Source organism: Brachycentrus maculatus, unplaced genomic scaffold (genome assembly GCF_059751285.1).
Source record: "Brachycentrus maculatus isolate JH-2025_06_01 unplaced genomic scaffold, ASM5975128v1 h1tg000244l, whole genome shotgun sequence".
Classification (NCBI taxonomy): Eukaryota; Metazoa; Arthropoda; class Insecta; order Trichoptera; family Brachycentridae; genus Brachycentrus; species Brachycentrus maculatus.
In genome coordinates this window covers 2,827,117-2,842,354 of record NW_028280995.1, presented here as the reverse complement: position 1 = coordinate 2,842,354, position 15,238 = coordinate 2,827,117, and the positions used below count along the sequence as shown (strand labels likewise).

The 15,238-nt window shown below is 32.6% G+C and overlaps 2 protein-coding genes across 3 annotated transcripts; both read right to left on the bottom strand.

The window, feature by feature from the left end:
• Positions 1-17: 17 nt before the first annotated feature.
• On the bottom strand, positions 18-14,878 carry sad (Cytochrome P450 family protein sad). Of its 2 annotated transcripts, XM_088265325.1 has the most exons (8): positions 14,479-14,878; positions 11,007-11,401; positions 9,468-9,671; positions 8,932-9,068; positions 6,513-6,725; positions 3,658-3,867; positions 1,010-1,140; positions 18-156 (listed from the first exon to the last, which is right to left on the bottom strand). In XM_088265325.1, the coding sequence occupies exons 1-7, from the start codon at positions 14,655-14,657 to the stop codon at positions 1,030-1,032; spliced, it is 1,449 nt and encodes a 482-aa protein (XP_088121451.1). In that variant the 5' UTR covers positions 14,658-14,878; the 3' UTR covers positions 18-156; positions 1,010-1,029. The 2 variants fall into 2 exon arrangements, with proteins under 2 accessions (XP_088121451.1, XP_088121452.1); XM_088265326.1 differs by lacking the exon at positions 18-156 and having other exon boundaries at positions 785-1,140.
• LOC148306338 (cytochrome c oxidase assembly protein COX18, mitochondrial) lies at positions 4,836-6,124 on the bottom strand. Its single transcript, XM_088265328.1, has one exon. The coding sequence runs from the start codon at positions 5,992-5,994 to the stop codon at positions 4,885-4,887; it is 1,110 nt and encodes a 369-aa protein (XP_088121454.1). The 5' UTR covers positions 5,995-6,124; the 3' UTR covers positions 4,836-4,884.
• Positions 14,879-15,238: the final 360 nt, after the last annotated feature.

Below are 15,238 nucleotides of genomic sequence, written 5' to 3'. Positions count from 1 at the left end.
TGAGATGTCAAAAAATTATACAACTATAATACTTTCATTCAACATTTGACTATAGGGACAACCTTCACGAGTTGTGTTCATCTTTCGCATTTGGGCTGTGGAAATTTCGCATTCCACACAATCTAGCTCTCGACCGGCCAGCAATAAAAATGGAACCTGGAATGGAAAAATATTGAATTGAGCAATTTAAAGTGGTTTGATATCCATAAAGGTGGGGACTGCCGGAGTCATTTCGTCGTAACGTAATTAGTTACGATGCGAGTATTTGTATAGTCAGTACAGCATTCCGAGTGCTACATCCGAAGTCGGATGCTCGCCGCGAATGACGTTACGTTACGACGAAATGCTCCGGTCAGCCCCCACCTTAGCAATAATCTAAAATTGAAATCGATACAAAAGTTTGTATCTAAATAATAAAAATTAAACCAGATTTGTTTACTAAGGATCAATAATAGCAGAGCAATAAAAAACAAGGAATTAATATTTTTTTCAAATATTGAGATTGATATTAATCTTTCTTTACATAAATGATATAAAGAAAAATATTGTAATTTTTTCAAATTGATTAAAAATATATATTTTACAGGGAACCTCTTATAACGAGCATAATTCGTTCCAGAATCTTACTCTTTAAGCAAAACATTTTTTTGTTTTGACTAGCACAGAAATCCCGGCTCACAAGTGAATGTTGTGGAAAAAGGACTTGCTTTTTCTCTGTAACTCACTACGCGAAATGTTGGTCGTTAAGGAATCAACTTTTTCACTTTTTTTTTGCTCATGAGAGGTTATGAGAGGTTCCACTGTACTATCATGGATTACTATAAAAATATAAAATATCAAGGATTGTTCATAAAACAAAGGTAGATATGTATATACATGTGTAGATTAATTTTAAGGATATAAAATATATGTAAAACTAGCTTCAGTATATCAGCATTATATTATGCATAAATATGTATTTTAAATGGTACATACACACATTGAAAATGTATTGTAATAATATTAATACCTAGTCAGGAGAAGGGTTATTTATTTAGGGGTAACCAAAATTCTTATTTCATCTTTTGGTTTCAACGTCATTTGCATTACATCTTCGACATTTTTTGTATTTAACAAATGTAGATTGAAATTCCTGAGTATCTGTAAATAAAATAAATAATTTAACAAATAAAGAAAATTTATTTAAATACATGTTACATTTGAGTTTTTTTACTAACATTTCTTGCTGTGATGGCTCTCTTCGATTTTATTTTATTTGACCAGCAACTTGGTTGTGACAATTTAATACTTGGCCTGTTCAATTAATACGTAGACTAACGTCATAAAACAATATGATACCCACCAATTGCAAAATGAATTGGATTATTTTATAATTAAAATGTAACTTTGCTTTAAAATCACTATAAATATTTTATTATAACTTAATTATAATGTAATTATACGTTCGCCTCCGTAGCGTAATGGTCATCACGCTCGGCTACCGTTCTGGAGGACCCGGGTTCGACTCCCAGGGGGGGTTAAAAGAAATATGAGTGATTTTTTCACTGTAATATTTATTCAATATTACCCTGGACTGGTACCTGAAGTGGAGGGCTGATCACCTTTCCTTCATGTGTAAACGATCAAGATAACACTGCGTTTATATGACGCAGTGCCCTATGCACCATTGGGGTGCGGATAAGGGTTTTATTATTATTATTATTAATTATAATGTCTACCTGTTGCGAAGCTAACCGCTTCTTTATCAAGACTGATTGGAAACCGGTAGACATTATAATTAAGTTATAATAAAATATTTATGGTGATTTTAAAACAAAGTTACATTTTAATTATAAAATGGAAAATCACATAGCTAGTGCTTCAAATATAAATTATAAAGATTATTTTCATTTTTTGTTCAACTTTTACTTGGTAAATGGCATTATTTATTCAAATCTATTGCGACACGTTTTTCAATGGATCCATCATCTTTATCAAATACCGTGTTTGATAATAATGTTGTATGTATTGAAACAAGTGTCACAATAGATTTTGAAAGCGATATACATATAATGGTGTTTACTGAGTGAAAATTTTTATAAGATATTGCCACAAAGTGACTTCCCAATCAATTGATAAAAGATTTATTTTCAATTGTCAGGAGTAGGGAACCTGGAACCTCTTAGTTACATATACCTGTATAGCTAAGAGCTATCGACTTGCCATTTAAAAAAAAAAAATCTGAATATATTTCTGAATTAATTTAAATGAATTGAAATCCGAATATTTCGATGGTCGGCTGGAATGTTCTTTAGAGACAAAATAAAAAGTTTATGCATTCGTGGAAGCCTGGGTGTAACAGACATCAATAGTAAGGTACAGGAAAGGCAATTGAGATGGTATGGGTACATAGGACGTAAAAAACCTGAACATATTGTAAACCAGGCGATCGCCATGGATCTTCCTCGAAAGACTTCTAGAGGAAGACCAAAAAATTCATAGATGCTACAGAAAGATAACTTTATTCAAAGGCATGGCCTAGGTGACGTTGTAAATGATAGAAGGACCTACAATCTGAGGACGAGGAGAGCTGATCCCAAAAGTCTATAAAGACGATAAGTTAAGATGGGGACAGGAAGAGGGAAATATAAGAAAGTTTGTGTGCACAAAACTCATAAAATTGTTAAATAAAATAAAAAAATTATGAATTGACTTGATATTTTTACAATCGCGACCTTATGTTGAATGAGATAAATGAATGTGGCCTTTAGAAATTAAAAAGTTCTCTCCCCCTGGTCTGGGTGTTGGTGATGTATTTTTCATATTTTTCTACCATATGTTCTCTATCTTATCTTCAGATTGACTTCTTAAATAGAGGCATTGCAGGTTTTATTTCTTATAAAAAAATGTATATGTATTATAACCCGTTTAAAATGTCGTTTAAAAATTTATTTATAATAAATTCCTCAAATCAATTGACACATTGACTGCCAACTATGAGATAACTCATAGATTACATTCCTTGTTAGGATGCCGACTAGGAGTTATCTCGTACTATGTTTACTTGCCATATTCGTGCAGCTACAATAAAATTCCTAGTTTATCAGTGCTAATATGGATAGATGGCGCATGGGAAGAGAACAAAACATCACTGCTGGTTTACATGAACAGAAAATTTATTAATAATTGAACAGAAAACATACTTATGTACTTTAATTAGATTTTTTAAAAATATAATATGATTTAATGAAATTGGCTTTTTAGAGCGGAATTCTAAAAATTGCTGTGGCAGTCTACGTGTTCATTTTTTTTTCTTTCTATATATACTTATTACCAAAATACTGTGTTAATTGTTTTTCTTGTAATATATACAGGTCGCTACGATATCATCCAACGCAACTCTGAATTTTTACAACAAACTTTAGCCATTGTTCAGACTCTAAAATCTCCTTTAATGCAGGAGACAGAATTAATTGTATCGTTGGAAAAACAAATCTTACAAAACCTTTCTACAAGTAGAGATTCAACAAGCGTATTGACTCAGGTAATGGAAGATTTATTTTATTCTTTGTCATTTTTAAAATATGTAATATTTTTAGTTTTTAAAAATTGCCATGGCAAGCAACATGTTGATATCTGAAGCACTTTGTTATTTGCATGGGTAAAAGTAAAACCTACCTTTGCAATGCTTTCTCTCATCTGTGTCATAGCAATTTTACGGCCAATGCACGATCTTGCCCCCATGGCAAACGGAATAGTCGCATATGGAGAGTTTACACCGTTATAATCATTATTTTGCCTCATCCATCGTTTAGGGTCAAACTCAAGCGGTCTGGGAAAGTATTCACTATCTCTTCCACTTGTATATAATGACATTATAACTAGTGTCTGGAAATAATAATAAAAAAATGGTTTGTTGGTCATTCCTAGTGATTTGTGTGAATTGAATTGAATTGAAAAATTGCAATGACTACTGTATTCAATCATTGCCCCGATTGCTTGTCCAGTGTGTTCATTGAAAGAAATCAATTACTTCCAATGAAGTCAATACAACCAAAATGAAAGAAGACGTAATGAAAAAACTGTATTTTTTTTTCACAATATGAGTAAATGTATATACTTATGTATATATTTTTTCGCACTATTTCTATAAAACGTGGTATTAGAAAACTGTTGAATTCTTGTTTTATACATATTTCTTTGCTGCAAATAAAGAAGACTTTCCAATTATGTGTTACAATACAAAAAAAATATCAGTCATTTACATATCATGTTATTTTCAATGTAGTATATTTTACATGCTATTTTTTCATGCTTATACTATACAAAAACAAAACTGAATGTACCTACTTAAAAACCTTCAATCATATTTTCCCTACAATTACAATTTCATATGTTTTACATGGGCTTCTTTCACATTGGTTTCTGTAAATTTTTATTTGATAACATGTCGCTCCAAAATCGTCATTTTTCAGTTGTGCATGTTATCGGAATGCCCAGAAAATGTACTATAACCCAGAAAAAAGCATATTTTTAACTTAATATTTACCCGGTACAGGGCAGAAAGTGATGTTTTTGCATTTTGAAGAAAATGTATTGTTTAATTTTTTTTTAAATAAAGTAAATATTTTTCAAATGGAGAAAAAACCTTCAGGTTTTACCTAAAAAGATCTGTTGCACAGTAAAAAGTTCAATAGTAGCTTGATATTTATTTTTAATACATCGTATTATATTTTTAAACTTCAAAAACGTTCTCCTGAAAAATCAAGTTTTTTGATTTATGACGTTCTTGAAAGGAGTGAGCGATGTATCAACTTATAAACCTTCAATCTTTGAACTGGGAAAAATTAAACAAGATAAAAATTATATAAACTATTTATTGTATACTTAAAAAATTAATAAATGCTATTTCTTCCGTAAACCGGGTATATTTGATATCTTTTCTAGAATTTCGGCTTGAATTTGTCTATATGGATTCTCTATCTCACTCGGAGCGATGGGTATTCTGCATTTTCTTTTCAACTTGGGCGATAGTAACATTAGATTCTGAATAAGTCCGAATGCGCTGGAGCTCGTCCAGTACAAGCACATGCAGGAGGGGACTGAAGCCGATATAGGTATCAACACGACAGAAAATATCCTGAAGAAATTGGTCAAGAAACTTTGTAATTTGGATGGCTTTCTCAACTTTGACATTAGTTGTAGCTCTATTATAGATAGGTTGAGAATCCCGAGCGCTACGGGCAGGATCCAAGAACTATCAACTTCAGTAAGGTTTGGTATCCACCCAAACCCGCCGACCGAGAGCTCCGTCAGAGTGATCTGAGCGGCTATGTCGCCGTGTGGCCGCATCGTCACCAAGTTTCTCAAAGCGAAAGACAAGGATATCCACATGGGAATTTGAACCCAAACAAGCATAGACGCCTTGAAAGGATGGCAATTATCCCTTATCACAAGTTTATTCCACTGGCTTTTCATGGATAATTTGAAAACCGCCGAGGTCTTTCCTTCTGTCCAATTGAACTGGTGTTTCGCTACAACCGCCTCGTCGTGCATAGCTTTTGCGATGTCGGCCATTTCTAACCCCAGGTTTTCTAATTTAGCCAGGATATAATTTTGGTAGATGGATAGCGGAACGGTCACAGCCGATCGTAGTAAAAATGTTGTAACTATGATGGTGGCCCACCAGGGTAGGCCTGTTATACTGTGAATGTTCAAAAGAAGGTCTTGTAATATCGACACTATTTTGCTCTCCGATATCGATATAAAGATTTTTTGTTGCGTTTCCATAAATGATTCAAACGAGAAATTTCTCTTATGTTGAAAAAATATTCCATGTTTTCTTTGTAAATTTATCGTTGATATGCCTGTCAGCGTCTTTGTGTGTAATCGACGAGAAGGCTCAGAAATAACATTATATTTTTGAGTTGATATGGAAGCCGAGGAAATTCTTATGTATCGCGAACATGTAAAATCAATGTTTTTTAAAACGAATTTAGAAGCAATTGACAACATTTTAACGATAACTTTATACTTTAGAAATGCGTTAGAGATAAATTCTGGTTAGGACATGATATCTATCAACTTTAATCCAAAACACTGACTTTAACCTCGAAACGTTCATTTGAAATTGACATTTGTCAAAATAATATTTATAGATAAACCATAGAAAGTGCAAAAGAAAGGTTTTATCATTAATACTTCCGCATTGGTACTTTTAAAAATAAGGAAGAAGTACTTACCTACTACCATTTTTTTTATTATTACTATTTTTTTCCTTTTTATAATCAAATGTCTCGTTAATAAATGTATAAAAATATACTTTATGTATTTTCTGGGTTATTTTACCGAGATATAACAAACATCTTTTTGCTGGCGTTTCGATTACCATTACAGGGATAATCAAGGTGATTTGTAATACATTTTGTATGATACAAAAAAGTCTTATGTCTTTTTGTTAATCTGTAACACACTCTGATGATATTCATAATCTCTGCTATATGAAAATTTTCAAAATAAAAAAAAATATTTACCCCGGCAGGAATCTGTATATTTGAAATCACAGCGTCAGTTGGAATTATTCTGGTCAGAAATGCCGCTGCAGGGTATAATCTCATAGTTTCTTTAATGATTCCTTTTAAATAACTTTGCTCTTCTTCAGAGCATTCTGGCAGCGAATCAAATTCTTCTATCACCGATGGATATTTACTGAGGAGATAGAGGGCCCACTGAGTTGTAAATGCAGTCTAAAACACGTGGAATATAATTTAAGATATTTATTCTTATTAAAAATAAAACATTTTATACGATGAAATATAGTAAGCATAAATACAACAACAAAAAAATTAACACACATGCAATAATTTGATCATGTTAACTTATTATATATGATGAAACACACAACTTTCTGTCATAATCAAATATTCAGCTACACTACTGAGATTGAGTTTTCCATCGATTTTGCTATTGAATCGTTGAGTGCTTCAAAGATCAATTTTCATACTAATTTCTTAGACTTTGTTAATGATATCATTGCGAATATTTTTTTTCTAAAACACTTGATACCGACATTGAAGCTCTAGCCCCGGAACCTCAAACGGAAATTATTTATTTACAGTGCAGTGATATAAGAAAAAATATCAAAACTCATCTTTGCTGAAAGTATCTACAAGTAAGTAAGTAAGTTGTAAGTCTTCCGCTGGCACAATTTGATAATTTGCTTAACTTTGCTTGTGAGCTTTTTCTGTTTTTGTTACTACTTACTTGTGTGAGAAAACATTCTCCGAAATTAAGTAGATAAAGAATGTTTACAAATTGAAGTTAACCGATAAGCACCTTAAATTTCTTTTGATAATTGGTACAAGTAAATTTTGTCCAAATCTACAAACTATTGTCAGTAGAAAAAAAACATTTACATTTATTTTATATATTTTATGTTTATAATGTAACTTGGATTCATTTAAATTATTTGTGAGTTACTTTGTTAAAGTTAAATTTTCTGCGTATTAAACTTGCCTTTAGGGTTTACTTAGCAAGTAAATAAAACCAAGTTACTGTCATTCTGTGTTTTTTATTCAACTTATCACAACAACAAGCCATTAGCCGTCACGGGCCTGATTAATGACACTGGCCATAAGCTGTCGCGGGCCGGATTGATGACACTGGCCATTAGCTGTCACGGGCCGGATTGATGACGCGGGACGTCGTTCGAAGACCCCTGTTCTAGCTCTTGTCATTTACCCGAGGCGGGTTGAATAACTCCGAATTGAACCCCAGCTTGATAAATACGCAAATTCCATTAAGATGCACATAATAAACTATTTGTAGATAATGTTTAATTTATTGTATCGATTTAAACCTCGACGTAAACATGTTTTGTATTTTTATTCAATTTTATATTCGAATGTGAATAAACTTTGTCGTGAATCTAAATATTTATCAGAATACGTACAACTTTCATGAATAGATTTTAATATAGTTAGGTACCTACCTAATATATCGACGGTGATATAATCCTTTATCGCGTAGAATTTATACATAATACAAATACTAATGTTGAATGTATAAGCCAGCGAGATTTATGGGCAAGCGAGTTGAAGGAGGCAGAGATACCTACTATTTAAGGAATCACTTCACGGCGATCGGGAATCGAATCCCTCGCGCGTGTCTAGTACTTTCTGGTACCACTGTTGATAGGGGTCATTTCACACTCACCACATTATCACATTTAATTTTTGTATGTTTTATTTTATCCAATTTAATAGAATTTCTATACATTGTTACTTGATACAATCTTTTAATTTTAGTTGCGCGTTAGCCTCTCCAAAAAAGAGACTGGACTGTTTTGCTTGGAGAGGGACTTTTTTTGTTTTTTTTGTTGTTGTTTATAGTATCACGTTATACATTAAAAAATATTACAGGGGAACATATATATTTATGCGGTACGAAGGAGTTATCTTGTTTAGTTTTCTATTGTATAATCTGTATATGTTTGTAGAGTTCGTTAAGTTTCTTTTTTAGAGTATTGTGTCTTTTATATTTTTATATTTCTTTTATATTTCTATTGGAGGCTGTTGATTTTTTTTATTCCTAAGAATATGTAATTTTGTTGTTACTCTTATGTGTTGCATTAGGGTATTTTAAAATTATTTTTATGTCTTTGGGATATGTTTGTTTCTAGTTTTGAGTGATTGTTTTTTTTAAGAAGTTGTACAATTGATGTTTCATTGTATGTTTGATGATATTGCAATTCTTATTTCGAAATTACATTTCGTAAAAAATATCATTTTCCGTTTTAAATTTTCTGTATTTTATGATCCCTTTATCGATATTGATTTTCTGACTTATAGCGGACATCATTATTGTGTACGCACCTAGGTAGGTACCCTATATGTATTTGTTTACGTTCTGTATTTCTCGGAAATGGCGCGTTAAAGTATTTGTATTACCCACCGTATCTCCAGCAGCAATGATGAAATCAATCAGTATTCTGGTGATCATGTTTCTATCCATCCCTTCGTTCATCATTCGCAATGTTAAGCCATCTCCCATATCATCAAGTTTATATATTTCGTCTACCATTTTTTCACCTGAAGTCATAATTTCAAATAATAAAAAATGGATTCAGGGCGTTAATAAAATTATTTTTTGGAGAAATAAAAAGATTTTGTTTTTTGATCCTCTCGCTTTTTATACTAAAAACCAACTAGTATCAGCAACAAATTGTTGCCCTCTTCAGGGCTTATTTTATAACGAAAAAGTTTTTAATTAAAAAAAAGAGTGGATCAAAAAACAAAGTCTTTTTATTTCTCCAAATAACATATTACAATGATCCACAAAGTCAATGCTTAAAATATTTTAAAAAGTTAATAAGATTTTCTTACTCAAAAGGCATGGGGTTTTTCTTTAACTTTTTAGTTGGGTAGGTACATATTTCATATTTTTTTGACTCGAATTCGATTTTTAAAATAAAATGAAAAAATATTTACCACAATCCAAACTTTCCTTTACAGCTTCCGCAAAATTTCTCCATGCCGGTAAATTAAAGCGTTGATAGAATGTAGCTGGTAACATTGTCATTTTGCTCGTATATATAGAAATTCCGTGGACAGCCCCAGAAAACTGTTTCAGCAAATCAATGAATTTTTTCGAAGAGTTCTTGTAAGCAGATCCCAACATTACAGAGAGAATAACTAAAAATTAAAATACGTTACAGATTTTCTGAACATTGTATAGTGAATAGAAAAAGACGTATATAACGATATGAATTATTTGCAAAGGTAAAAAAACTCTAAATATTTAAAATTAATTAAGTGTGGTGTTTTCTTTTATTTTCAAACCCGTTTTCATTAATTAAAAAACCTATTGATATCGTGACATATTTGCTATTTTTTTCTGATTCTGATCAGATTTATAAACTGAGTGTCGCATTTCTTGAAAACGATTAGATAATCTCAAAATCAAAAAGTTGCTTTCATTATTTTAACACATGATAATGGTTGGTACACGCAAAAAATTGCAAACAAATGAATGGTAGACCATCTGATTTATCTATGATTTCCGGTGGCGGCAAATTCATATATTTTTAAAAATAGGATGCTTAGTTATTATCTGTGTCTCAAAGTTATGGAAAAAGAAAAATAATTTAGTAATTTAATAAATAGTTGATGACAGAATTTTCATGTGACAGACAGTGATTTCACATGTTCTATTTATCATAGATAAACCGGAGAACCCACACATTTCTTATGTATTTAATTTCACAACGTTTGTGGAGTAATTTCAATAAAACATATCCGAAACTGTAGTGCAATAGAAAACATTGAAAATGCCTAGTGACAGTAGCTGTCAAGCTGCCAAGAAGCACGCTGCATATATGAGCAATATTTAGTATTACGTGTTGCTGTAAATTTCAACAGATGACGCAGCCATTGGGATAAGAAATGTATTTAAAAAAAACATGTTTTTGATTGACACAGGTGAAAACGCCAATCACAGGTAAGTATTTCAACGCAACGTTGTGTCAAAATTCAAAGGAATCAGTGAATAACTTTAGGAGATATAAGATTTAGAAGAAACGAAATTTTACAATGGTATGCGCATGCGAGGAGAATGGAACCATCCAGACTCCCCCATATTGCACTGCAGGCCAACCTCAAGGTAGACTACCCCCGGGCAAATCACTAAAGGAATGGATTGACAGCTGAGAACCAACATCGCAGGAGGCTTATCCCTCTTAAAACATACCATAAACCCTACACCAAGCAGAAGAAGAAGAAGAAAATTGTTGGGTAATATATCCAAAATTAAACAAGGTTTATTGGATTTCAATTCTACATTTATTTATGGATATGTTAATACGTGACGCGTTTCGTCTTATTAAGACATTTTCAAACACTCTTGATTGTTTAATTTTGGATATATTACCCAACAATTCAATATGGAATTCTACCAACTGTCTGCAGTTACAATAAATAAGAAGAAAATTGACATTTTTATTTGTAAAAATATAAATTAAATGTAACTACCGTCTAGTGACAACATGTAGAGTTCTTTTTCGATATTCGGCTGGAAACCAGTGCCGTGTTTTTTCCAAGATCGCACAAGATTATCCGCCACAAGGGATATGGGTGCATCGACCCACTCCTCGGAATTAGGCTTGAGAAGTATCTTGTTCATGATCCGTCTGGTTTCCAGCCACTCCTCGCCGTTCATGAAGAAAAGTCCCCTCTCCAGGTTGTTCAGCCGGTTGTAGACAACCCACGGCTCCGGCAAGATGTGCTCAGGGAACTTGCCTTCATATTTAGTAAAAACGCTTCTCATCAGATCGGGGTTGGAAGTGAAAACTGCATTAACGGGGCCGACGGAATCTCTGAAAATCCTACCAAGTTCCTTGTGCCTTCCATCGATGTATTTATGGATTCTGGAAGAAATGGTAATCAAATTGTAAGTTTTGAATTTTCAATTCAATTCAATTCATTTATAATTAACACACACATTACAAACTAAAATTTAAAACGTATACCTTAACAATATCATAGGTAGGTTAAGTGATCACTTTACACACGGGTAACAATCACCATTATACCCATGATTGACAATCACACTTCTAAAATTTTTGAGATACCTACATTTATACAAATCTCATGACGCTTTAAGTTTGAGTTCACTGGACCCATCTTTGGTTTGTTTGAGAATGATTTTATTTAGCAGAGACCCTTTTATCTAAATGTAGGCAAGATCCTAGCCAGGTTATTATCTTCCGTGTGCAATCTTAGTCCTGTGATCCTGGTTTATGAATATAGAAGTGGGAAATGATTGATGATATGCAGATGACGTAAGTGAGGAGGTGAAGGAAATTACTGCTATAAGAGAAAGAGTTTTCTTATCCTAAAGTGCAGTGTTTCCCAATCAGTGCACGCGTACCCACGCAGGCGATTTCTTGATTAAGATAATTTAATCAGTAAAAAACAATTACGCAAATAAAAATTGCGAAATATAGTTTTGATCAATCAATCACTGTAATCATTACAAAGCAATTTGTAACGTGAGTCCAGAGTTCTGCGGTGGAGACCATGGGATATGAAGAGTGGAATAAATAGGCCGGCCCTAGTAAAGATGGGCTGATGACATTGTCCCCATCGAGGGTAGTAAGTGGATTGAAAAAGCCCAAACGAAAGAAGCTGGAAAAATCAGAAGAGGCCTACATCCAGCAGTGGAGAGACGGCTGACAAAGAAGAAAATGTCGGGTTGTGGTCCCGTGGATAATGTCGCGGACTCTTGAGTCAGTTTCTCGGTTTGAACCCACTCTACCACAATTCGATACCTATTTCTAATAATGAGCGACTCAGGTATTTTTGTAAATAATAAAAACACAAATAAGTACTTAAGTATATCTATTTTAAAAAAAAAGTAACATAAAAAATTAACCTTAAAACTGAACATCGCCACAAAATTCAACTCGAAGACGATTTGAATTTGAAGCTGATCAAAAAGCAATTAGATTTTGCAAGGAAAACATGAATTTTTGTCACATTTAACTGATATTCATCAATTGTTTAATTACCTAACGTCCAAGTGACTCTGAAATCTAGCTGCGGCTAATGAAACACCGCTTATCGTGACTCTACTTAGGATTCAACTTCTTAAGTTTTATAGCCTATGCCTACTCGTAAGTGGATTTACTATTTATGCTTAAAGTTACTTAATTTTTTGTAATTTATGAGTTAAAATTGTAGGTTAAAACACTCTATCTCGCTAGAGGCATGAGTTTAAACAGTTCAGTGATTCTAAGTTAGCAGCGAAGTTACGTAGGTGTATGATTTTTATATTCATCGTTATTAGAACTGTATTTTGAAGGCAATACTAGTAAATGTTAAAAATAAAAATAAAAATAATTCATCGCGTAATAAGGGGTAGCGAGTTTGAGAACTATATTAAAGTGGTGCGCAGGAAATAACTAATTAAGAAGCACTGCTAAGTGCATACTGTTTAGGAGAAAGAGTATGCGCTATAGGACAGAAGAAGAACATCAACAATGGCGCTCGAAGTTTCATATCCGTACTAACACTAACTTGTGTAAATTATACACTGCTAGTGTAGTGGTCAGCGCGTATGACTACCGTGCTGGAGGTCCCGGATTCGATTCGCAGGACGGTCGAGAGAAATATGAGGGATTTTATTTCAAATTACCCGAAATTGGTAGTCAAAGAGCAGGGCTGATCACCTTTCATTCGTGTATTTAAACATCATAAATCATTAATTATATAATTATAACTTAAATGTAACTTTGTTTAAAAATCACTGTAAAGTTTATAGTGATTTTATAACAAAGTTACAGTTTAATTATAAAATGGAAAATCACTAAGCTAGTGCTTCAAATATAAATGAAGCTATTCCAGTCGCAGGAATTGGTTGAGAGAATTATTCCAAAGCAAAGCAGGAAGAGATGGAAATATTTAGAGGAGACCTACATCCAGCAATCGAGAGACGGCTAAAGAAGAAAAATAATTGTAGATTGATGCTAGAATAAACTTTTGTATTTTGAAATGGCGTCAATGAATTAATTGACTTGCGTGATTGAGTTGTTCCTTCTTCCTCCTTTAAGCTGATTCTACCCTTATCCCTATTTTAAAACCACAAAGGTGAAAGTAAGAAGGTAAAGTAATCGTGCTTAAAAAAACACATCCAGTGCTTAAAATTATTAAAGAAAACACTTGTTTTTTACCACTTGAGTTTATTTATGACAACTAGTTTCGGAAGCTAAGCTTCCATCTTCTGGTCTAAATCGCTCACTCCTTTTAAGAACGTCATATATCAAAAAACTTGATTTTTCAGGAAAACGTTTTTAAAGTTTAAAAATATAACACAATTTATTAAAAATAAATACCAAGCCACTTGTTGAACTTTTTACTTTGCAACCGATTTTTTTAGGTAAAACCTGTAGGTTTTTTCACCATTTGAAAAACTGTAGCGGGTCAATATTATGTAGATAAAAATATGCCGCTTTTGCTGGGATATGGTACATTTTCTGGGCATTCCGAAAACATGCACAACTGAAAATTGACGATTTTTAATTTACAACGTTCTTGAAAGGAGTGAGCGAAATGTAAACTCAGTTTAGATTTAGACCTGAAGATAAACTAGTTGTCATAAATAAACTCAAGTGTTTAAAAAAAAGGTGTTTTCATTAATAATTTTAACATGTCTTACCACAAAGTAAATGCCGAAACAATAAATAAAATATGATATGCTTAAGGTTGGCTATCACTGAGATACATGAATAAAAACGAAATTGACTTTATATGCGACTTAGGTCGCGATATGCATGAGTTTTAGGAGAATAACGATAAAATAAGTTATCGATAACTCGTTACCTCTCCGAAATTCATGCGTAGGAGTAAATTGTACAAAAAAATAATAGATAAGTCTATTTTAAGAATCCAGCATGTGACCAATTCTATTAGACAGACGTATTATAATTGATAAAAATATCATTACCTCGATCCCGACCCGGCTGCCAAAAGAGATAATGCAGTTCCCACAAAAGGTAGTCCTACTGGACTAGGCATTTTATCAAAACCCAATACATTTTTTGTAGCATCGTTCACCGCTGATGAGAAGCGTCTGCTTCCGTTTCTAAAGCTAACGTTTAAAATATTTAACAGCATAAAAATCATTTTGAATACTCCGACTCACGACCAACTTAAAAATGCACTAAATTTACTAATTTATCAAAACTTAAATAAAACTTAATTAAACAGACTGATAATTTCAAATACAAAAATTGACTAGTAAAAAAACAGTAAAAACAGACTAGAATTTGATAAATAATTTTTAAAATATTTCAACGGATCATGAAAACGATCTTCACAGATCCAAAGGAAGCACGAGAATGACCACATTAGCTTGTTTGATACACGTAAATCGATAAACAATTTTGACAATCGATAAAAATATAAAAGTGGACAAGTCCACACTGATTCCATTGTTTTATTTTAATTATTTTTATATTACATATTTATTTGGTTAAGTATTTCTACACCTCAATTGTGTAATGTTTACCGCTTTTTGGCTACTATGCTGAAGCTCGCGGGTTCAATTCCTAGGAGGTCAAAATAAAACTAAATGTTTTTTTTAACTCAAATATTTATGTATTGTATAACCTAGTGTCTGTGCCTGATTATCTTGCTTTTATATAATTTGATGCTGCATCTTATGCACCATTGGGTTCGGATGAAGATAAGGAGATGAGAAAGAT